The 23,451-nt window shown below is 37.7% G+C and overlaps 1 protein-coding gene across 1 annotated transcript in view; it reads left to right on the top strand.

Moving 5' to 3' along the window:
* Positions 1 to 23,451, top strand: part of magi1b (membrane associated guanylate kinase, WW and PDZ domain containing 1b) — a 154,171-nt gene that overhangs the window by 47,343 nt on the left and 83,377 nt on the right. The window contains 1 exon segment of the mRNA XM_055160545.1: positions 23,149 to 23,265. Within this exon segment, the coding sequence (XP_055016520.1) occupies positions 23,149 to 23,265 (117 nt within the window).

Raw genomic sequence — 23,451 nt, 5'->3', positions numbered from 1 at the left:
AAAACTGAGACATTTCTCTTCATTTGTACCCATCTTTTATGTGCAAATGGCAAATTCACCTCTGAAAGTGAATCTTTTTTAAAACTTTGGCTAAAGTGGAGATTCAGCAAAAGTACGGTTTGCGTGTAAAGTGTGATAAACTGAGTTTTAGGCAGCTGATGCTCCAAAAGTGCAACCAGTGTTCCGTTTTGTTATGATGACGATCATGGAGCATTCAGAGCAGCATTCCCATTTGTTCTGGTGCAAACACTTTTCACCTGTTTGCATTTGCACACACAGCTGATAGATCATATCCATGACCAGAGACGAATGAGCTCAGAGGTCAGTGATTTTGCCACCTCTTTAACATATCTGTGGAGAGGCGAGCCCACTCAGTAATGCATGTTTTCAAGGTAGCGCTTGATGGTGTATTTATGCGGGTTGATGTAAATGAAAACTTTTTTGAAAACGATGCTATGTGCACAATGTTATTTTGGAAAACAGAGGGAGGGAAATATTGGTTTCTCAACATACCCAGCTATGTGTAAATGTAGCCTTAATCTCCATACATCTGCTCTAGAATCACTTAATTTCAGCCCTGAAATTGCCAATCTAAACAAAAAGTAAAAGGTGACACTTAACTTGAAAACAACTACTAATAATAAAGTGTTCAAACATGCTTGAATGAAAGAAAACACAACTCTAGGTATGTTTTTCATGAGGTAACAACATTCTAACATAACTTAAAACTCACAAGAGTCAATTTTACATAATGTATGACCTTTAACATTAGCAACTGGTTCCAAAAAAGGGCATATATGCCAACAACCACATTATAAACCTTTAAATAATAAATCTGCACAGTAATAATATAACAGGCCACAACAATTTGAATATGAAATTTTACTAACCACCACAAATCCTGGGTAGCCTGTAGTAAACTTGAGCTGGAAGTTAGATATTGGCAGAATTACTCATTGTCAAAACACATAAACAACCATTTAGCTGTTGTTTTCAAGTTAACAGCTACCTTTCCACTTTTTATCAGTAGAGATTGGCAATTCCAGGGCTGAATGATTATAGTGAGGGTGTATGGAGTTCAAAAACAGTGGAGCAGTGTTTATAAATATAAAAATGAATGTTTATTTTAATTTTATTTTATTTTGGTGTTCTATTAAAATGAATGGACTAAAACTTTGATATCAGTGTTACCAGACTATGTACCCAGCCTTTCTACACACATCACTCCTGGAAAGGTTCATAGAGAAGGAGAGCTAGCGATATGCAGCGTTCCTTGCTTTCCGAGACAGTGATAAATGGCACACTATTTCTAAGTAGGCAAAATCAGCGCCCCAGTTTTGAAGAGCATTAATTGCATCACTTACAAATGCTTTTAACAACAAGGGACTAACATGTGTTTTTCATTTTAGGTGGTTTTATGAGTTTATTTTTGGGTAGCCTACAGTGGAAATTTGTTTTCTGTTAGTTCACTTATAATAATATTTGTGGATTCATCAATTGGTAGTACTAGCAGCAGTAAAAGTACCAACAATTGTATCAAGATGTTGGAGTCTTCTTAGCCACAGTCCACAGGTCTACAGTATAGTTATAAAGGGAAAGTAGTTAGTAGACGTTGACGACACATTTTAGGCTATCGGTAAGCTTTGAAGTAGTTGAAGTGGTTTCAGTCCTTACATTACAATACTGACACTTACAATGGTAAAAAACATACTTTATAATGCAACCTGTAATTGAATATTCCACAGTATTTATTACATTAAACTTTTCGAAACAAGAAGTTCACGCCACTAGGCCAAGTTACAGTCACATCTGTGGAGAGGCGACCCTGCTAACAATTACGATGCATGTTTTTTAAATTATGTTGTAAATGTTTTATATCATATCGTGGAACATGCAGATGGAAAAGCTTGCGTGTAATGCATATAACTTGAAAAACGTTGGTACGTGTTTTGATCCTTTCCTACCTTCGTGTTATAATAGCTTTGGATTTGACTCTTAAATGTGCTTTATTCAGGAAAATTGACTTTAAGCCATGTTATAATGTTGCTGCCTCATCGAAAACATACCTGGAGTTGTCTTTTGTTTCATTCACATATGTTTGAGTAATCCTTTATTATTAGTCTCTCTACATCTCCAAAGCTCAAAATGTTTTGTTCCACCCTATGACACCATTTAGAGGTAGTTTTCAAGTTAACGACTACATTTCCCTTTGGTTCAGTAGAGATTTGGCAATTCCAGGGCTGAAATCATCCAAATGCTTTTAGTGAAGGTGTATGGAGTTTAAAAACACAGTCAAGCACTTGCATTATCATAGTGTAATAGGAGTTTTTTAACACTGGTACCACATGATTTTACATTTTTAGATCTTAAGACACTATCATCAACACCAGAATCCCTTTACGCACAGTCAAAACTTCCAATTTCCACTCTCTCATCTCACATTCTCATTTGACCCCCAGATCTGCCAGGACCTGCACACATGCTGCTTGGGTTATCAAGGCCAGATTGTGTTACACTGAAGGGATTTGTAATGGGAGCTTAAACACCTCTTAAATTTCACCCCCTTAAATAACATCCCCCAATTTTTCTATTTGCAGCCACGGAACCAAACAATTGAAAGATTTTTGTTATATTTGTTATTTTCGTGTGTGTAATAAGTTTCTAACAAGATTCTTTTTTCTTCTTCTTTCATGGTTTTGCTTCCCTTGACGTGTGATTACCTTGACGCATCATTCCCTTCAATTTTTTAACCAGGTAAGCAAAACACTCACAATACACACAAACCCTCTGCTTGTATAACTGAAAAGATAAAAAAGATGTGTTAAGACATTACACATAAGTATCTTCAAAATAGGGCTGTGCAATTTTCTTTATTGAGCTCAAGATTAGAGATTGACCAATATGGGTTTTTCAATGTTTGATGCAGATTGTTTTAGAATAGACAGCAACTAATGTCCAATAAGATCTGCCGAATATTTTTGGGCCGATTTTGATTACTTTCCTCAAATTATGAAACTTAAATTCACTACAAACTCATCCACAGTCTTCTCTTTTACCACAAACCTTTAAGAGAGCAGTGTAGTCATGTTTTGTTCAGAAATCTATTCATCTTTAAGTGTTAATAAAAAGTTTCGTGTGTATTTTTAGGCAGCAAAACAAAACACCAGGCTATGATGAGATTTAAGACCGATCAATAGCTGATATGCTAAAAAGCCCAAATATCAGCCCAATATATCAGCCAACCGCCATATCGTTCTATCTCTACACAAGATTCATTCATTAATTTCTAATCATCAGTAATATGTGTGGGTCTGTTTTATCAGATGGTCTCTACAGCCAATCCTTTGTCTGTAATCTAAGATAAGAAGAACCTTTATTGTTCCACTTTCAGAATGAATGCATAATTTGATGTTTTTGTATTAAATGGCAATGATTCAGGTTTTAATAAGCTCTATTCATATTGTAAATTGTTATCAGTCATTATTAGGGAAGCAGTCTGGGTTATGTTTGTGCCATATCACCCAGTATCATCTTACATTTTATCTCTAAATGAATCGGCCATTCTGAAGTGTAGATTTTTTTCAGCTACTTTTTACACACCGGCAGTTACACATTCTTACAAAAATATTCACCAAGACTGAATGCAATGTGGGTTACATGTCTTGCTCAAGAACACAACAACAGTTTTTTAACAACTCTGAGCAGACAGAAACATAGACCAATTAGATAACAGATGTATCTCTTAAAGGGACGGTCCAGAATTTTGGACATAGGGCCTCATTTCCTAGTGAGCCAGAGTGTTGGAGACGTGTGGAGACACTTTTTAAAATATTCCACCCAGTCCTTGTATTTGCAGAGGTTGCTGGTGCTAGGCTAGTGCATGTCAATGGCCATAGTTAGCCTGTCACTAAAAACAGTCTTTTCCACTCCACAAGCACCCGAAGCAAATGTTTTATAAGGCCAGACTGTCGATATGAATGTCTGTGTTGATAGAATAATGTTTGAAATAAAACTAGCCTTGTATCACATGAATCGCCGCATGTTGAGGGACTATTTTTTCAGCAGCAGCAGAATTTTACTTTGCTGGTAAGATGGGTGCTAGGTGATATCAGTCCGCCGCTGTCAGGCTTTCTAGCAGGAAATACAACTCGCTGCTGCTTCTCAGATATAAATCCTTCAAATGCAAGGTTGATTTTACTTCTGAACACAGACATTCACATCGACAGTCTGACGTAATAATAGTTTTGCGTCAGGTGCTTTGTGGAGTGGGTAAGACTGTTTTTAGTGGCAGGATAACTATGGCCATTGACATGCACTAGCCTAGCACCAGTGACCTCTGCAAATACAAGAACTGGATGGAATATTTAAAAAAGTGTCTCCACATGTCTCCAACACTCTGGCTCACTAGGAAATGAGGTCCTATGTCCAAAAATCCTGACTGCCCCTTTAAGCTCCTTCTGCTGGCATGAAGTAACTATCACTATCAATAATGAATAGAGTTTAAGTATCTATGAGTACAGAATGATTAAATATTTGGAGTGTTGGCATAGCAATTAACATTTTAAAACTTCATTATTATATCTTTTGAATGGGGAAAACATCCTCAAAATTTTTCGTGCAACAGGAAGCTAAAATCCACGAATTAAATCTGTGTGTGGTCTATATGAGCTGTCCAGCCAAAGCTTAAGCACAATAATAGTTTTTCAACAGAAACTTGTGAGGAGTAAATAGCTGGTGCCATACAGTAAGGATTACGTTAAGAGCTGTTTTCTCTGGATGGTAAAAATCTGACCCCCTTTCCCCATCTCTGGTTTTATTACCCACAATCCCTTGAGCCAAGTTTGTGTGTGTCACTGTTTCTGACATTTAGCGCATTTTCCATCCCACTTGTATGATCTGCTGAAATGTACGGCCATAGAAAGGATCCAGAAGTTGCAAACTCTTAAGAGGGTTAAAACTTAAATATAAATTGTAAAAGTAATTTGAAAAGATTGCACTGGAAAACTGAGAATAATGTTTCCAGAGTGTATGGTATGGCCCACTTGAGACCAAAGAAAACAATTAAACTCCACATTGCAGTATTTAGAGTGTGGGTATGAGCTCCATGGTTCCCTACCTCACAAAAATTATTCATGTTTGATTCAAGGTCCTGTATTACACAAAGTGGATTCTTGTGAGCTTCATGTCATGTTATAATACTGTTTCCTCCTGAAATACATACCTGGAGTTGTGTTTTGTTTCATTCATACCTTTGAGTAACTATGGTTTATTAATCTGGTTACATCTATAAAGCTCTGTTCCACCTTGTGATGTCATGTAGTGGTAGTTTTCAACTTAACAGCTACATTTAAATTTTAGTTCAATACAAGGGCGTAGGTTTGCATAGGGACAGTGGGGACATGTCACAACCAATATTTGGGGAAGACACAATAGTCCCTACCAATATTTCCCATTTTATTTAAATAAACAAAAGTATACATTTATTCAGATATTTTTCCAAACTCAGCAGTATTCATTGAACATGTTTTGAACATGTTGGCTTCATTTTCAGTTAAACTTGCCTTATAATGAGTTGCTGCAGAAAAAGAGCAACTACAAGTGCACCTCCCAAACGGAGCCCTACTCCATACTGTTAGCAGCCCGACTCTACTGACAATAGAGGGGTTAGAGTCCCCACCAAAGCTGAGACCAAACCTACTCCCTTGGTTCGGTACAGATGGCAGTTGGCAATTCCGGAGCTGAAATCATCTAACTGATTCTAGTGAAGGTGTTGATCCATCCATCCATTTTCTTCTGTTTATCCAGGGCTGGGTGACGGGGGCAGCAGTCAAAGCAGGGACTCCCACCGCTTGTATCTACAATCTTGACCTTTCGATAATTTCCCAAAGCTCATGACCATAGGTGAGAGTAGGAACGCAGATCGACCTGTAAATCGAGAGCTTTGTTTTTCGGCTCAGCTCCCTCTTCAACACAACCGTCCAATACAGGGACCACATCACTGCTGATGCTGCACTGTGAAGGTGTATGAAGGTGTATTACCACATGTGACCACAAGGTGGAACAGAGTGTTTTCAGTTTACTAGAAGAACCCAGCCTAAATACGCAAGGTTTGTGTGTTTAAATATGTGTATGAAAGAAACAAAACACATCTCTAGGTATGTTTGTGAAGAGGAAATAACGTTATAAAATAGATCATAGAAAATTGTGCATTATGTTTCCTTTAAAATGGCAGATTAAAGGCACACTACCACTGCCATTTACTCATCTCCAGAGATACCCTTGCTGTGCATAGAAAGGGTCTACCATATGGGATTAAACATATCTTATGCTATACAATGGAACTTTTTGGGCAAAATAACATCTCAACAAGCCTTTTGTAAATCATCCACCAGGAAACTTACTTAGCTGAACTCTTGTACTCCCATTCTTTTCTTGTGGTCAGTGGAGACTTTATATTGGAGAATATTGGCTGTGTAATGAGCAGTCTGTGTGTACATTTGAAACATTTACCTGGAACATCCTGTAGGAGAACTTTGCGTTGTGTCCACTCAGCACATTCCCTCTGTGCATGTGTATGTGTGTATATGAGTGTGTGTGTCTGTGTGTAGGGCACATCTGTGGCACACTGACTTCTCTGGAGCACTGCCAGGACTCATGCTTTCCTCCCACACCCTGTCCCCTCCCCCACTCAACCCCACTCTTCCCCTGTGACTGCACTCTACATTTTTGCCTGCTGTTTTGGTTCAAAGTTTCATAACTATTTAGCTGAAACTCACAATTTCCCAGCTATAAATACGTACATTATGTGACCTTGTATCATGCGTTTTTGCAGAATCTGTCTACAAGATTTCATGTTTTTCACATTTAGTTTGAAGAGAATCAACTATCAGTGAGAATGTACTCTTTGAACTCTCAAATTACATGTTAAGTTTTTTAAAAGAAGCACTGTGTTACTTTTCTGGAGGGGGATCCGTTTGCCACTTTCTTGTTGTTATTGCTTTGCGTCGCCTGTTTGTGTCCATGGAGATAGAAAAGTCTGTGGGCACTGCTTATCCCCTATTTATCCAGAAGTGGTCCATGATAGAAGAGGTTTCAAAGATAGTCATCTGAACAGTGTTTTTGGGAGACATTTCAGCTGCCATCCGGAAACCGTTTTCAAACATTTCAAAACCATACTTCAAATGTACCTTGGAAATGGTTTTTACCTTACTATGGAATATTCTAGGAAAAACAATAACCTCCCACCTGAAAAGTTATAAAAATGCATCTGTTTTGACTTTTGAGTGACTTTTTGGAACTATTTGTTGGGCTTGATTTTTAAATATTTATTCATTCTAAAGGTGAAACTTTTTGGCAGAGGGACCGTCACCTTCTTATGTTTCAAACCCAAATCTCACATTTCGAACCCTTAACTCACATAAAAGTGTATTTGCTCATTTCAGGTGAATTTTGATATATGAGTATAATGCATAGTGCATTTTGGGCAGGTGGAAACACATTTAAAAGTGCATTGTGTAACTTTTCTGGGGGAGCATCACCTACTTATTTCTATTGATATGCCATTGATCTGCCTGGGATGTTTCACAGTATGCCAAGTATTCTGACTGAGATGTGGTTGTCTCACCATAGATCTGACCTGTAACTTGGTCTGGTTTGGTCTCATTGAAGATAGAAAGTTTAATACCATCCTGTGAAACATTCCAGACAAAGCAATAACATTTTCATGTAGAAAAGCATTTGATGGACCCTCCAACAGAAAAAGTACACAATGCACCTTTTAATGATAAAAAAAAAATAAAAAATGTAGCACTATAGTTCTGATATAGTTCTAATAAAGCTCAGGATCATTCTAAAGTGTGATTTTACATATTCAAAGCTTTAGTTTTAGTATCAATTAGTATCTGATTTTACTTGCTTGTGGCATGTGTGGAAGCTCAAATTACACTTATTTCCCTTCTTCTGCTTTGCATACATTCAAATGTGTGGAGCCATGGGTTTGTGAGATCACCAATTTTCAAAGCAACTTTGCTGAAAGATTCAGCCTGACAGTGAACTGAAGAACTTCCAACATGCTTTGAGTGCCTTGAAGGTGGAAAAACTTAATATAAAAATGTAACCATTGCCTAACCCTAACCCTAACTATATAACTATGCCTTTACCAACATGCTTCTCTAGGGCTGCAAGATTTTGGGAAAAAAATTTAATTAAAATTTTTCTGACAAGTATAGTGATTTACAATGTTTCAGATTTATCTTTAAACTGTAGGATCCTGTTCAAAGTGCATGTGAATAACTACTTGCAGTGTGGTTGAGTGGTTAGTTCATAGTGGCTCTCCCCTCACAGCAATGAGTTACCCGCCAGGTTTTACTCCAGGCCCTTTCTGAGTGTAGTTTGGATGCTTTCCCCCATGTCCGGGTAGATTCCTCCGGGCACTCTGGTTTCCCCCCATCAACGCAAAACACCCAGCTAAGGTAGCCCTGACCAAACCTAGTTCATGATCTGGGTCAAATGCAGAGGACAGACTTCCCTTTGGGGACATTAAAGTGTGCCATTTTCCTTACCTTACCAAGGAGCATTAAGAGACTGAAATAAGAAGAGATACATTAAGAATTTCAGAGCATGTTGGTAGGGATCCACACTCTATATTTTGTTATTTGAGAACATTCTTTTTTCTGAATAACTGCAAATTTTATAATTGCATCTACTCAAATTTCAGTTTGATAGCGTTACATAGTGCTGCCCTATACTCCTCTGCTGTAACACTTCCAACATAGCGAAACCACACTGAAGCCTGTTTTCATGTGGTCCACTTGGCACGCCCGCACACACCCAAATGCCTAAAAACCCAACTAAGCGTAGTGAAATACTGCTCAGTCATTTCGTATGTGTGTCACTTACTGCGCTCTGTACATGGTTGGCTGGGCTTCATGCTGTGCTGCTAGGATACCCCGCATAAGTCAGGGTTAAGGATGCTTCTGCTGTAGTGGACATATGTGCGTGAGTCATGGGAGAAGAGATGCAGAGGACATTTTGCACTCATTTACATGGCTTGTATTTAAAGATGGCCGACAAGCTGTACTGTAGTGTTGGATGTGAGCACTGAGATGTTTGCTTGGTCAAAAGTGGAGATGTAGACTAATAATAAAGGATTACTCAAACATGTGTAAATGAAACTAAACACAACTCCATGTATGTTTTTTCATGAGGTAACAGCGTTCTAACGTGATTCAACATGAGTCATTTTTGCGTAATAATGTAGGACCTTTTCAAAACATAAATAAGACTCACATCTCTACTACAAACTGAACACAGCACTAAGACTACAGCGCCCCTACTGGTCACACACCCACACTGCTTCTGTATAGCTGCTGTGTGAGTCTCCATGTGGCCTCCAGTCAGCTGTGAGGAGAAGCTGCACTGGATGATGATGATGATGCTGACCCAGAAACAGCTGTAGATGTAAACCAGCAGTGACTGATGCCCCACTAGCCTACAAACCCCACTATAGCTTTCATATCACTTTAAGTTAAAAGGGACATATTACTCAAAATTCATTTCCAAAAAATTACAACCATGTTCACTTATCATTAGTTCACTGAGAGTTATATTTAGATGCTTTGTGTAAGTTTGTGTAATCCTCAATTATCCTCCATTTGAGGCTCGAGTGCCTTGAAAATCTGTGGGGCTTAACAAATCAGCTTTTTTAACACCGGAGCTCAATGGTCCTGTTTTATTTTAGATCAATTTTGTGGTTTACACAGAACAAAATATTGAATTACAAATTACGTAATTTACAGAGGTGGGTAGAATGTATAAAAATTATATTAAAGTAAGAGTAACATTACTTAAAAACAATATTAGTCAAGTAGAAATACACAGTAGTGGTCCAAAAAATTACTCAGGAGTAAAAAAAAAGTACTACTCAAGTAAGCGCAAGTGTCAGATTTATAATTTGACGTGACATGAATGGAAGTTGAAGGATAAAATGTTAAATAATGCATAAAATCGGGTATCTAAAGTAACAGAGTCTGGATTGACACATGAGACAAACTAACAATCATCTGTCCAGATCCTTGCATATTGTCAACATAAAGCTTTTTGACTTACTCACAGAGAGAAGAGTAACCAAAACTTTACTTGAGTAAAAGTACTGTTACTTCAAAAAAGATTGTTCAAGTAGGAGTAAAAGTATGCTGTGAGAAAAGTACTCTGAAAAGTAAATGTAACTAAATAAATGTAACCGAACACTACCCGCCTTTGTTTATAGCTGAATTCTAAGTTCTAGAGAAAAATAGTATAACATGTCTTCTTTAATATTAGCACTATACATTCACATAGATTTTTTTCATTTGAATATTCTCTCTTTTCTGTTTAACATGGAGCTTTTGTGCATTGAAGTGTATGTCCTTGTTCTAAAATTAGCGTAGTGAGCAGATGCGTTGTGCAGCCTGTTTCTTCTGGGTGTGTGAGCGTATTCCAGTGCATGAGACGGGCTGTGTGTCTGTATGTTCACGTAGCATCTTGAGCGCGCCTTGACTCAGCAGAGGACAAGAGGGGGGGCACACAGAAGTGGGTCAGCTGTGCCCACCCCAGGCTCCAGGGAGATGATGATGGACAGATGAGGTGATGGAGGAATTCTGGTTTGAACAAGTGTATACAATAGAAAATCATAGGAAAGTTATGTTGACCATATGGGTGTTTTATGAGAAATACCCAGATGCATAGATTAAAAAGTTTCATTGCAGGAAATATACTGATTCAAGTAAGTACAATATATGAGTGTTTTGATTACTGACTGTGAATAAATGTTAATTTATATTTCACTTGGGATACATGGTAAAGTGGAAAACATTCTCTCTTGCTGTCAAAGTACTCTAATTGATTTTATCTTGTAGTTCAAAAAGAGGTAGCACAATTAACAAGCAGTGTACTGCATAGTAGATTTGATGGGATAGGGTAGAAGAAGATAAAATTACTACAAGATTGCACTCCTTGCAGAAGCTGTACTTCCAAAACATTATATAACAAATGCATGAAATATGAACTGAACTGCACAAGGTATTTAAAATTACATCAGTATCTTTCTCATGGCCCCAAGCTCATGTCGTGTCTCTTCTTATTGCATAGAATTCATCCCGTGTAGTTGTAGTAGTAGTAGTAGTAGTAGTTAGCAGTAGTAGCAGTAGCAGTAGCAGTAGCAGTAGAAGCAGCTGCTATTATGGTTGTAGTAGTAGTGGTAATAGTGGTGGTAGTAGCTGTTGTAGTGGTAGTAGTTGTTATAGTTGTTGTTGTAGTAGTGGTAGTAGTTGTAGTACTTGTTGTAGTGGTAGTAGTTGTAGTACTTGTTGTAGTGGTAGTAGTTGTTGTAGTGGTAATAGTGGTAGTATTTTTAGTAGTAGTAGTTGTTGTAGTTGTTGTAGTGGTAGTAGAGCTTGTAGTGGTAATAGTGGTAGTATTTGTAGTTGTAGTGGTAGTAGTTGTTGTAGTAGTGGTAGTAGTTGTAGTACTTGTTAGAGTGGTAGTAGTTGTTGTAGTTGTTGTAGTGGTAATAGTTGTTGCAGTTGTAGTGGTAGTAATGGTAGTTGTTGTAGTAGTTGTTATAGCTGTAGTTGTAGTAGTTGTAGTAGTTGTTGTAGTTGTAGTAGTGGTAGTAGTGGTAGTTGTTGTCGTTGTAGTAGCTGTAGTAGTTGTAGTAGTAGTTGTTGTAGTTGTAGTAGTTGTAGTTGTCCAGTGCTAAAATATGCTAATTTAATTTAACTTGTGTATGTCCAAAAACATAGAAAAAATTTTGTGAAATGTTTCAAATATACAGTTTATTTAAGTATTTGCATATTTCAGGCCAGAAAGCCTAATCAGCAAAACCCAAATATCCCCAGCATCACAGCCCCTTTACTTTCACATGACTACACATTCTTGCTCACTTCATTCCACCCCTTTCACCAAATGATCCTGACTGACATGTGCCCCCTGGTGGTGGATCTAATGAGCTTGCCCTAGGCTCAGAGGCCAGACAGACTACAGTTGTCAACCCAGCCTAATCAGCCTAAAATAGCACACATTCCCTTCCATTTTTTCAGCTCACTGTTACCTTTTCCTGTGCACTATTGTTCTGATATAACAATATTATTCATTTCTTGCAACTCTACACTTCTGTGCACATTTGTATCAGCTTTTACTTGTTTGTCGTCTCATTAAGATCAAATGTGTAGCTGGCTCGCTCCGGGACGCGGCGGTGGTTGCTGAGAGCTGTGGTTGGTCTGTCGGCGCAGTTGTTCACCCGCTGTGGGCTTGGAGGGGACTTAGCACCACGCCTCTGATTACACCCCAGCAGTGGTCCATTTATCATGCAGCAATCTGGTGAATGAGAGCCAGAGAGAAAGGACAGTTATTCTTCTCCCTCTGCAATCAAAATCCCAATTATGAAACCTATGTTTGGTTAAATATAGACACCATGTATGAGCTTTTATCTCAGGTTTAAAGGTGCATTGTGTAACATTTCTGGTGGAGGGTCCCTTATCTGTTTGTTTCTATGGATATGTCATTGCTCTACCTGGAATGTTCCAAGGTATGACATTAAATAGCTCTACCTTACATGTATTAAATTACAGCTGGTTTTATAGCTCAAAAATACCTAGAAAAACAGGCATCCTGACAGTGAGTGGGGTTGCCTATCCACAGATCTGACCTGTAATTTAGTTTTGGTAAGGTTTAATGCCTTATTGTGAAACATTTCAGAAAAGCAATAACATTTTCATGGAGAAAAGCATTTGACGGACCTTCTACCTGAAAAAGTTACACAATGCACCTTTAGGTTGTTTTTGGTGAAATAGAAACTGAAAACATCTTCCATAATTGGTGTAGAAAATGTGTTTTGGGTTATAAATTGGTTATGTAAATGGGTTTGTAAATGGGTTATGTTTGTAAATTAGTTCTCAAATATTTTACCTGGTTAAAGGCACTGTACCTTTTTTTAACTGTCTTTAAAAATGTGAAAAACAGAACTAGTTCATTTTAAATGATTTGCAGTTGTCCAAAGTTATTCCTCACTTACCTTATGCATTTTGAGCATCCTATTTATTTTCACCACACTGAGTTTATAAGCACCTTTCCCAACACTCAGAGGGCAGAGCAGAGTTTTGCTGTCAGAGTAATGAAAACAATTAGCATGCTAACACACACTTTTGGATTATCAATGAATGACAATGAAACATTTCATAACTGTATGCAGGCGGCATACAACGGACATATTTTGACTTCAAGAGCTCCTTATACAATATATCTGTAATGGTGCAAGACAAATGTTGCTCAAAAATCAGGTGCAGGTAAAAGGTTAAATAAAGAAGAAAGATCAGATGACATGATTGCCTGCTCTGTATAGATTAAATATAATATTGAGGTGAATTTGCTAACAACATTTTTTTTATTATTACCATAATGTGTCTGGGTATGTCAGACTTAACATGCTCCCATTTTAACACAATCCTAATCAAGATTCTATACAGTTCTGCAGTTCATTAAATTATTATTAACGTGATGATCAGAAGCCTTATTTAAATATATATATACTTTTAAAAAAAATGATGGGTCCATATGAGGATTTATTTATTTTTATTTTTTCATAATGCCCAATAATGCCCTACAAGCTCCTGTCTCTGGGTAAAATTCCCTACAAAGACAGGAACCAATCATGTGTCACCTGTCTTCATGACTCTGGCTCCTCTTTATTACAGTGTCATAATAAAAACAACACATTTAACTGGGGCATTCAAGGTTAATATCTGGGTAAATGACTAGAGGACATGATGCATTCCCCTTTCACTCTCCATCTTTACCACTTCATGGAGCCATTGACTGGAAACTGCTTTTTCATGGCTCATCAGGCGAATAGAAAAGACTTGTTGTGTTGCAGCGTTTGAGCAGTGATGGAGTCTGCGACATTTTTAAATCAAAATCCTATTCCTTCTTCAGTTTCCATCAAATCAAATGTCCCCTGACAATACACATTTCCTTGTTCTTTGTTTCAACATGGCTTTGTTTTTGTAACACCCTCGTCGTCCAGAAGGGGGCGGCAGATTGTGCGCTAGCCTGCCTTTTCACTGTTCCCACTTTCCTCACAGCACAGCCTCTTTCAGCAGCTGTTGCTATGGATACAGGGGCTCTGCTGGTGCTGTCATGCAAACCACATCTCGCACAGCAATACAGGGGCTAGTGTTGTGGTCACATGGCTACTAGTTTGATGTGGAATACTTGCTTCTAGAGATTACACACAACCACGCAAGAATCAGAGCTGTTGTTTTTTTGTTTGTTTTTGTACTGGAGAGAAGCTTGGGTCATTTTTAAGTAGCCTACTAGCCAGAACAATAACTAAATAACCTACACAATTAATTGTAATCAAATTGTGATCTAAGATTGTGATTTCAGTTGGCAAATTAGAAAATAAAAGAAACAAAGAACAAAATATCCTGTCTTTTTTATTGAAAAATCTTGCTCTACCTGTAGTTTACACCTCTTCAAACATATTCTGAAATGCGTAAGATTTTTGTATTAGTTTTAGTATTTTGTATTAGTATTATTAGTCTTTCAGCTCATATTTCAATCTTCTCTCTAAAATTAATGCTCCTGAAACTGTTTACATCATGTATTCTACAAAATTTTTATTTTTATTTTTTTTATTTTTGGTGCTTTTATTATGTTCAGTTTCACATACAAAAAAAAAAAAAAATCTTGGTTGGCATTACAGTAGACTAAGGAAGCCCTAAGCGGCAAGAGAGAGAGAGAAAAAAAGAAGCACATCATTTGGGGTCTATTTTCAAAGTTTATTTATTTATGTATTTATTTATTTATTCATTCATTTATTTATTTGCACCAAAAATTAAATAAAAAAAAAAGGTCTGTAATTTCCCCCCAACAGCTCTGGAGTAGTAAAAAAAAAACACACACACACACAAGAGAGAGAGGAAAAAAAAATATATTTATTATTATTATTATTATTATTATTATTATTATTATATTATTATTATTATTTTATTATTATTATTATTATTTATTTTTATTTATTTATTTATTTATTTATTTTTTTGAGTTGTTGGTGTAAAAAAAAAAAAAAGAAAGAAAATAGAGACCAAATGAGGTGCCTCTTTTTTTTTTTCTCCTGTTGCTCAGGGCTTCCGTAGTAGACACAGTATTTATGTTTTGTTTTTTATTTTTTTAAATCCCCATTTTCCTCCCATCCTTACACTAAAACAAACAACTTAATATTGTCAACGAATATACCAGAATTCTACATGTTAAACATCGCAAATCTAATCACAGTACTTCACAGTTTTATTTCTCTTCCAAACTCATGCAGCAACACATAATAAGAAACTAATAGAATCACACGATAGGACTTGGTTTGGTCCTGCTTTGGCACTTTCATAACGCCTGTCCCTAACTACAATGTAGCTCAGCTTGTTTTAATCAATTAGCCAGTGATTTCCCTTTATAATGTGATTAGACAGAGCCATGGATGGACTGCTCACTTAAGAGATGATTAGCAAAGACATGACCAGACAGTGTACAGTCACATGAACAAATGGGTGAGTTCTTATGTGTTCAGAGAGGATGTAACTTCTAGTCCCATTTAACAACAGAATACTAGTCTGATTCATCAGCCGGTTTCACTTTGTGGAAGCCGTCTGACCTCGCAGCATTAGAATTTGTTAGCTCAACGGTAGGCTGATAATTTTTTTATTTAACCAATCGCTGCTTTTTGGCCGTGACATATGTAAAGCGCCGGGGCTTTACAACGTTGCTAACTGCTATGTTAAGCTTTTCCCAAATCTTGTAGGAAGAAGGACAATAACGTCTTTCCCCTTGGTAAAATTCACCAGACATTCTTTTTGTTCCAGCTTCAAATCCTCGATCTCAGGAATCGTTGCCAACACAGAATATGTGGCTCTGGAAAATTAACTTAAATGTCCTATATTACACAAAACTGACTCTTGTGAGCTTTAAATCATGTTATAATGTTGCTACCTTCTCAAAAACTTACCTGGAGTTGTGTTTTGTTTCATTCACACATGTTTGAAGTTAAGTCAATTTAACAGCTCCTTTTACCTTTACTTCAGTAGAGATTGGCAATTCCAGGTCTGAAATTATCCAAATTATTCTAGTGAAGGTGTATGGAGTGTACAAACGCAGCAAAGCGCAGAGCACTTCCTGAATTATCACATCACAAGGTGGAACAGAATGTTTTCTGTCTGAGAGAAGAACTCAGACTAAATACGCAGTGTGTTAAACATGTGTGAATGAAACAAAACACAACCCCAACAACATTATAACTGAGATCAGAGATTAGTGTAGTATGGGCCCTTTAATTGTGGCATAATTTTTTATCAGATTTATAAATGGTGCCACCTACTTGACATTTTAATATGTGACATCATTCTTAGTTGGCACCTTAGCATATGACTGTGCTCTGGAGAAAACCCAAACAGACAATTTAAAACTATGCCTACATTACAAGTTGCAAGTTGTTAATTTAATAGAAACTTATATTTTTAAGAAACCACATCTACTGGTGTTCCTACTTTTGTTTTTCTTGTTAATGCTAGCTCAGGCACCTTTAATTAATGACCAGCTGATGTTGCAAAACTGACCAACCCGGCCCATGCAGCCTGCTAGTGTCTATGGTGTCTAGACTTATGTTTTTCTTACTGTTGTTCACATTAGCGTTATTCAGCAAATTAGCTCTATACTGACTGCAATGCCTTTTTAAAGCCACTCAGAGAAATTGCTGTCAAATAGATTTTAGTAGCCTGAGAATTGAAAGAAGAGGCATGAGGCTGAGTTCTAATGCAAGTTTATTTACTGTCAGTATGAGACCCAGGACTCGAGACACATGGACCCTCAAGACATCATGACAGTATTGTCCATTTTAGTCTAATATAAAATCTGAAGATGGCTTGCAGCTAGCAGCCGAAACATGTCAACAAGGTAAACACACTTTACTGCATTGTCTTTAAAAAGAACCCAAGATGTTAGTCTAATATAGTTCAGTCTGGCTATGCTTCCATTGTAGGGAGTATTATACCTCAGATGACATAGGCCAAGATACTGTATAATATTTTAGCTGTCTCTACATCTCCACTGAAATAACTGGAATTCCTGCTTAACTGGAAATCACAGCAAATGTTTGGGTTAGTTGCATCACAAGTATATAAGAAGTGTATTAACTACACAACCTCTCCATTTCCTCAACACCTTATGGTACAGATTTGAATAAAAAACAATTCAATCGCAATTATACATAAATGAGCATTATGTGGTGTGAGTTCTGTCCTAACCAGCAGAAAGAGGTCAGCTTGTGCCCTTTCTCTCTCTCTCTCTCTCTCATGTTTGGGCTCTTGGACGACGCAGCGAGTGGAAGATTGGGTTTCAGCTCTGGTTTTTCCACGCTGTGACTACAGATGTCCGCTGGCTGTGGAGGGCCCACTGGTGCCTGCCTCTGCATGTCTGAGCAGGGCTGCGGCTGCTTGATCACTACCAGAACTGGCCCCTATATATGCACACTGTATATGTTCTTTCCAATTCAATTAATACTTGAAACTATGAATGAACACGCCCATGCTATTGAATCACAAAAGGCTATTCATCAGCTTTATGGTTGTATGCAACAATTTGAGGACTTTTTCTAATACAAAACAAATAATATTTTGTTTTCAGTTGTTAATCACTATGGCAACTGTCTAGATTTTTCATTTATTTTTAGGCCCCATCCACACTTGTGCATATTCGAGTCGTTTTCGTTGTGGATGCAGTGCTTGTCCACACTAATCTGATGGAAAATGGCTCCAAAGATGGAACGATCTGGTGCCACCAGCTCCCATTAATTCATCTGAGTACAGAGCTGATCCGGCACAGTGTGGACACCTGAAAATGCTGATATGCTGATGTAGGTCTATGCGCCGTGAAGTAATTCACCGCCAAAATGCTAAGAGGTTAGAATATATGTCCATTCATATATACGGTCTATGTGTATGACCTGCAGACGTATAATCACTGAAAAGTTTAACATGAACCATCTCCAACACGATAGAAGCACAGAACAGACTCACCATCAGCAGAACACCCCTCTGTCACAGAATGAACACATATAATCCAATGAGTCATGTCCTTTAGTCCAACAGAAGCTGAACCGCATCAGCGCACAATAGCAAGCTGTTTTTTGAGCGCTCAGTTTATGCAGATTAGCCATACGGTTTTAAGTTTCGTAAACGTAAACAAATATGTGCAAAGCTATGTGAATAGGGAAGGCTTGCAGATACAGAAATGACGTGTCTTGACACAAATTGTTTCCAATTCGTTTCAGTGTAAACGTAACCTTAAACCCATGGATAGTGACAAAACAATCTTTGGTTATACAGTGCTAGAAGACCTTGTGGTTTCATCAGTAGCAGATTGATCTTAGCTCCCATAGTTTAATACTGTTGTTGTGTCCTTGGGCAAGACACTTACCCACTTCTTCCCCAGTGTCTGTGTGCACTGTTGGATGAATGTGTGTGTGAATGGGTTAGTGGTTTCTTTACGTTAAGTGCTTTGAGCGCCTTGAAAGTAGAATCCAATGTGACCATTTGCCATTTACCCGCACATAATGGACTATACCATAAACCAATCAAACATGTATTGAATCTTTAGAAGCATTTTCGACAGAGAAGAGTTGTCTCCACATTATTTCCCTCAGCACAAGAGGCTTAGATCAAATATAAAACAGTTGAAGAAAAACATTTAACATTTTTTGCAGCTCAAACCATCAGTAAGTTGCTTGAGCTCTTTCTTTTTCTCTTTTTGTGCGGACCTCCACATACTTCAAAAATACTGACTCTGTTACCAACTGATTTGCATTCTCAATACTTTTTCAGCTCAAAATTGTCACTTCTATTCTTTCTTTGTTCTTGAGTTTCTTTTGCTGGACTGGCTCTTTCCTGCTGAATAGCCCCTCTGCTCTGTTCCCCTTCTGTGGTGGATTGTGAGCCTCTTTCTTCAAACCAGGCTTGTTTTTTGGGGGCTCAGAGAAAATCTGTACCAGGTGGGCTGTGTTTGAGAGAGATGTCTTTTCTAATCATGTATCTGCTGAAGGATTTGTGGCTGATGGACCAGCACTACCTCCAGTCTCACACAATGAGTTGGGCCTCACTCTGGTACAAGCAAAAGTTTCAATTTCAGTTTTAAATTTAGGGGGCCCATACTACTCTGTTTTCTGATCTATGTTATAATGTTGTTTCCTCATCGAAAATATTCCTGGAGTGTTGTTTTGTTTCATTCACACATGTTTAACACACAAACCCTGCATATAGAGTGAGCTCTTCTCTTCTGTGAATAAAACAAAACACAGCTCCAAGCATGTTTTTTATTAGACAACAGCATTATAACATTGCTTTACAAGGGTCGGTTTTGTGTAATATGGGACCTTGTATGCTAGAAATGTGTACAAGTTATGGAAGTGTTGATATACTTCTATGATGAAATTGGCAGTACTGGTATAGACAGGAAGTTGCCATGGGAACCCCATATCATATGCATGATTTTTGCAACTGCCGGTCCTAACAAATAACATGTTTTCAAGCCATGCAGAGAAAGGCTGCTTTGTTGACTTGTAAGTAAATAAGTAAGATATGGCATAAAACATAGTATGGTTGTTTTAACTTTCTATTCCCATGAAATCATGCAGGTGATATACTAGAAGCAGCAGCAGAAGTCAGTTCTGTCAGTAATTTTTAGAACCTACAATAATTTCTAAGAACCTACATGCATTTTGTTGTTGTAGACCTCATCATGTAGAAACAGTTCCCTTTTCCCCCCTAACCGGCTACTGCTTTTTTTTTCTTTTTCTTTTTTCCCAACCAACAAACAGCTCAACAGTCTTTACCATATAGAGCACAGTTGTTAATTTGAGTGCATCTTATTATCTGTAGCCCCTATTATAATTAGTCCCATTACAGAATAAGGGAGCAGAGCAGTGGTTAATGGGCTTATAGTGTGACTGGAGGGACAGATGGGCTTACTTAAAAGCTTAAGCTGAGGTAAGTCATGATCCACTTGACCTCCCAGGCATTGTCAGATTACTGTCAGAGCATTCGCACAATATTGACCCCCCTGATCACACAAAGTCAAATATTCATGGCATCTGGCTTAAGGCTGATTGAACAATATTTAGATCTCTTTTGCTTTTTATTTTCTATCTAGATTTAGATTTTTTTTCTTTCACTTTATTAGGTGCAGGAACACTTCCTCCAGTTCTTGTGGGGGGTATCCTGAGGCATTCCCAGGCCAACTGAGAGACATAGTCCCTCCAGAGTGTCCTGGGTCTTCCCCTGGGTCTCCTCCTGGTGGCACATGCCTCTCCAGGGCTCGCACCACCTCAGCTGGGCCCTCTGGGCGTGAAGGAGCAGTGGCTCTACTTTGTGCCCCTCCCATGTGATTGAACATCACATAGGTTGACTTTCTGGAATATAGATTGACTGGAAATAACAAATGTTTGCTTTAAAAATGGTCACAATAATAATTTTATTTACTCATGATTGTATTATGGTTTAGATAGTCCTTGATTAACTAAACAGTCTTGTTTCTGAACCATTCTTAAAGGGTTTATTTCTGTATTTCTGTTTTGTCTGTGACCCATCAAGGCATTTGGTGATTTACAATGTTTTCACATAAGCTCATATTGTATTTTACCAAGTTGTTTGCAGTGTTTAGTCCAGATTTCCATGTACTGTCTGGTAATTGCTGTGTGTACAAAGATATCTGAGGCTACGAGGCTCCATTTTTTGGCTTGAATTTGAGCCTGTGACCTGTTGTGAGGATTACAACACAACTACAAGTCCAGATGGGCCTGGGCCAGAACCAAAATCTTTCCAAGAAAGTGCTTAGACTGTGAGACAAAAACAGGGGTGAAGTCTGCCTCTGAAAGGTGTCTGCAGCTGAGTTTACTAGGTTACCAGTACTATGATATCTGCCAAATATGAAAACTAAATCTTATAATAGTTTTTGGACTATTTTACTTTTTTTTGTGGACTATAACTTATATCTTGGGGATGACATAAAAAAAATAAATAAATGACCACCTAGCATTTTTAGTTTTTATTGGGGGTCCACCAATCTCTTTCCTACATGTAGACTGATTTTGCAATGTGTCATTGCATGGCATTAAACCTATCTGACAATACAATTCAAATTATTGTGAGCCGGGTGGCCTCTCCACAGATCTGACCTCTTACTTGACCTGGTGTTGTCACTGCTTGTCTCCTGACATTAAACCTGTCTATAAGTTTAATGCAATATTATGGAACATTTGAGGCAAACATTTTCTTAACCAGACGCTCTTTTTTCCGTTACTTTGAAATGCTTTGGCCCTCAGCATTGCTGTTTTAAAATAACAAAATGTAAAATAACAATCTATGTATGTTACTAAAGATTACTAACTACCAATGAAAGAAATAAAATATTATTTAATTTTGGCATTAGGTGTTAGATTAAATGTGTGTTGCCATGGGAACCAGATATGGAACAACTAAAGATTTGAGGCATGAGGTTTATTTTTTATAATGCATGTAAACCTGATATTGCAGATAGAGCTGAAGTCAGTGCAAGTCATGGTCGAGTATGTTCTGAAACATGGCCTGGTTATCATGGCAGTGGGGTGTGCCTGTTGTGCTTTGCATTGTGAGAATGTACAATCAGTGCCGAGCGATTCCATACTAACAGTCTCAATCATCTTATTAAACACACACGCACATCTTTCCAAACGTGCATACACACAGTTTCCATGGAAACAGGATCTGGGGCCTTTTATGACTGGTCGTTTGCTGGAGACAACCAAATGCTTCCAGCTTACCTTTCAAAGATATTGGGTAAATTATGTGTTGCAACAAATGAAAGACTGTTGGTCAGTGGCTCTGTTTACAACACGAAATATCAGATCATTATCTGACTTCTGGAGTTATCAGAGTACTGAAATATCACGTAAACAAACACTGCTGATGACAAACACGAAGAGGAAGATTACATGTTAAATACTGAGTTTTTTGCTTTATTTCATTGTATTTTATCTTTCAAATACAACAGTGAAACAGTTAAACCCACTAATTAACTCACACATGTCTCCAGCTGTTTTTTGTGATCAGATTTCTTTTATGCATGTAAACTTGCACCAAATAGCAGATTTAATTCTTGGTCATCTGATTTTTACTGACCATGTACACTACCAGTCAAAGGTAATATACAAGTTTATATAGATACAGAAGACATCAAGCATATATATATATATATATATATATATATATATATATATATATATATATATATATATATATATATATATAGAAAAGGCTCCACCCTTAGCTTTCTTGACTTCACTGCAAACCCTTGGCCTTCTCTCAATGAGCTTCTTGATGAAGTCACCTGAAATGGTTTTCACTTCACCGATGGGCTTTGTCAGGGTCAAGAAATCCCAAGTGTCTAAAGAAGTGCTCAAAGCAACAAATGGCTATATTGAATTTTGAGTTATTTCGACTTCATTTTTTATTTACTACATTCCATATATGTCAATTCATAGCTTTGTTGTCTTCAGCGAGAATCTACAATGTAAATAATCATGGAAATAAAGAATAAACAGTGTGTTAAAATGTTTAGTAGTTTACCTTCCCACTATAATGTGTTCCTTTATTTAGTCTTGGTTTAATTTTTCTTTCTCACGGTTCATAACTAGTTGGTGGTGGTTATGTAGTGGTTTGCAATTTTCCAAACACATTTACTAGCAGACACTTTCCAGCCTCTCTGCCCTTCAGTGCCCTAATGTGTGTCTGAGGTCCAGATGGTTTAGCAGTAGGAGGCTTGCTTCCCTGTAGAAACCATGGCGCGAGCAGTTTGGGAAGTTATGGTGGGAGAGCACGCAGCCAGCCTCCAGCCAAGTGACAATGGCAAATGCACAATTCATGGTTACGCACACAGCATCAAGCTTTGTTATGTTTTTTTGTTTTTTTTGTTTTTTTCTTTGTGGAACCAAAATAATGTTGCTGTTTCACACTGTGTAACATTGTTAGCAATTAAGGTGTTTTGGTTGTGTGACTGGGCTCACCAAGTGTTTTTTGTTTTTGTTTGTGTTTATAGGAAATAAGCTGAACAAAGACCTCAAACACTACCTAAGTTTGCGCTTCCAGAAGTCTTCGCCGGACCACGAACTGCAGCAGACCATCCGAGACAACCTCTACCGCCACGCTGTGCCTTGTGAGTACATTTAAGATTCTGACATTCAGACATGATTCAGACATGTCGTCAATTCATTTCATGCTCATCATTGGTTGAGTGGTCAGATTGGTGGTGCTATTCCAGCTCTCACAGATGAATGCTGTCATTGTGTCCTTAGGCAAGACTCATAACCCACCTTGCCTCCAGTGTTTTAAAGTGCTCCGA

Source organism: Boleophthalmus pectinirostris, unplaced genomic scaffold (assembly GCF_026225935.1).
Source record: "Boleophthalmus pectinirostris isolate CB_2022bp ecotype Guang Dong unplaced genomic scaffold, ASM2622593v1 HiC_scaffold_3, whole genome shotgun sequence".
Lineage (NCBI taxonomy): Eukaryota > Metazoa > Chordata > Actinopteri > Gobiiformes > Gobiidae > Boleophthalmus > Boleophthalmus pectinirostris.
Note: the sequence above shows the minus strand (reverse complement) of the source record. Positions and strands in the feature narration are given on the sequence as shown.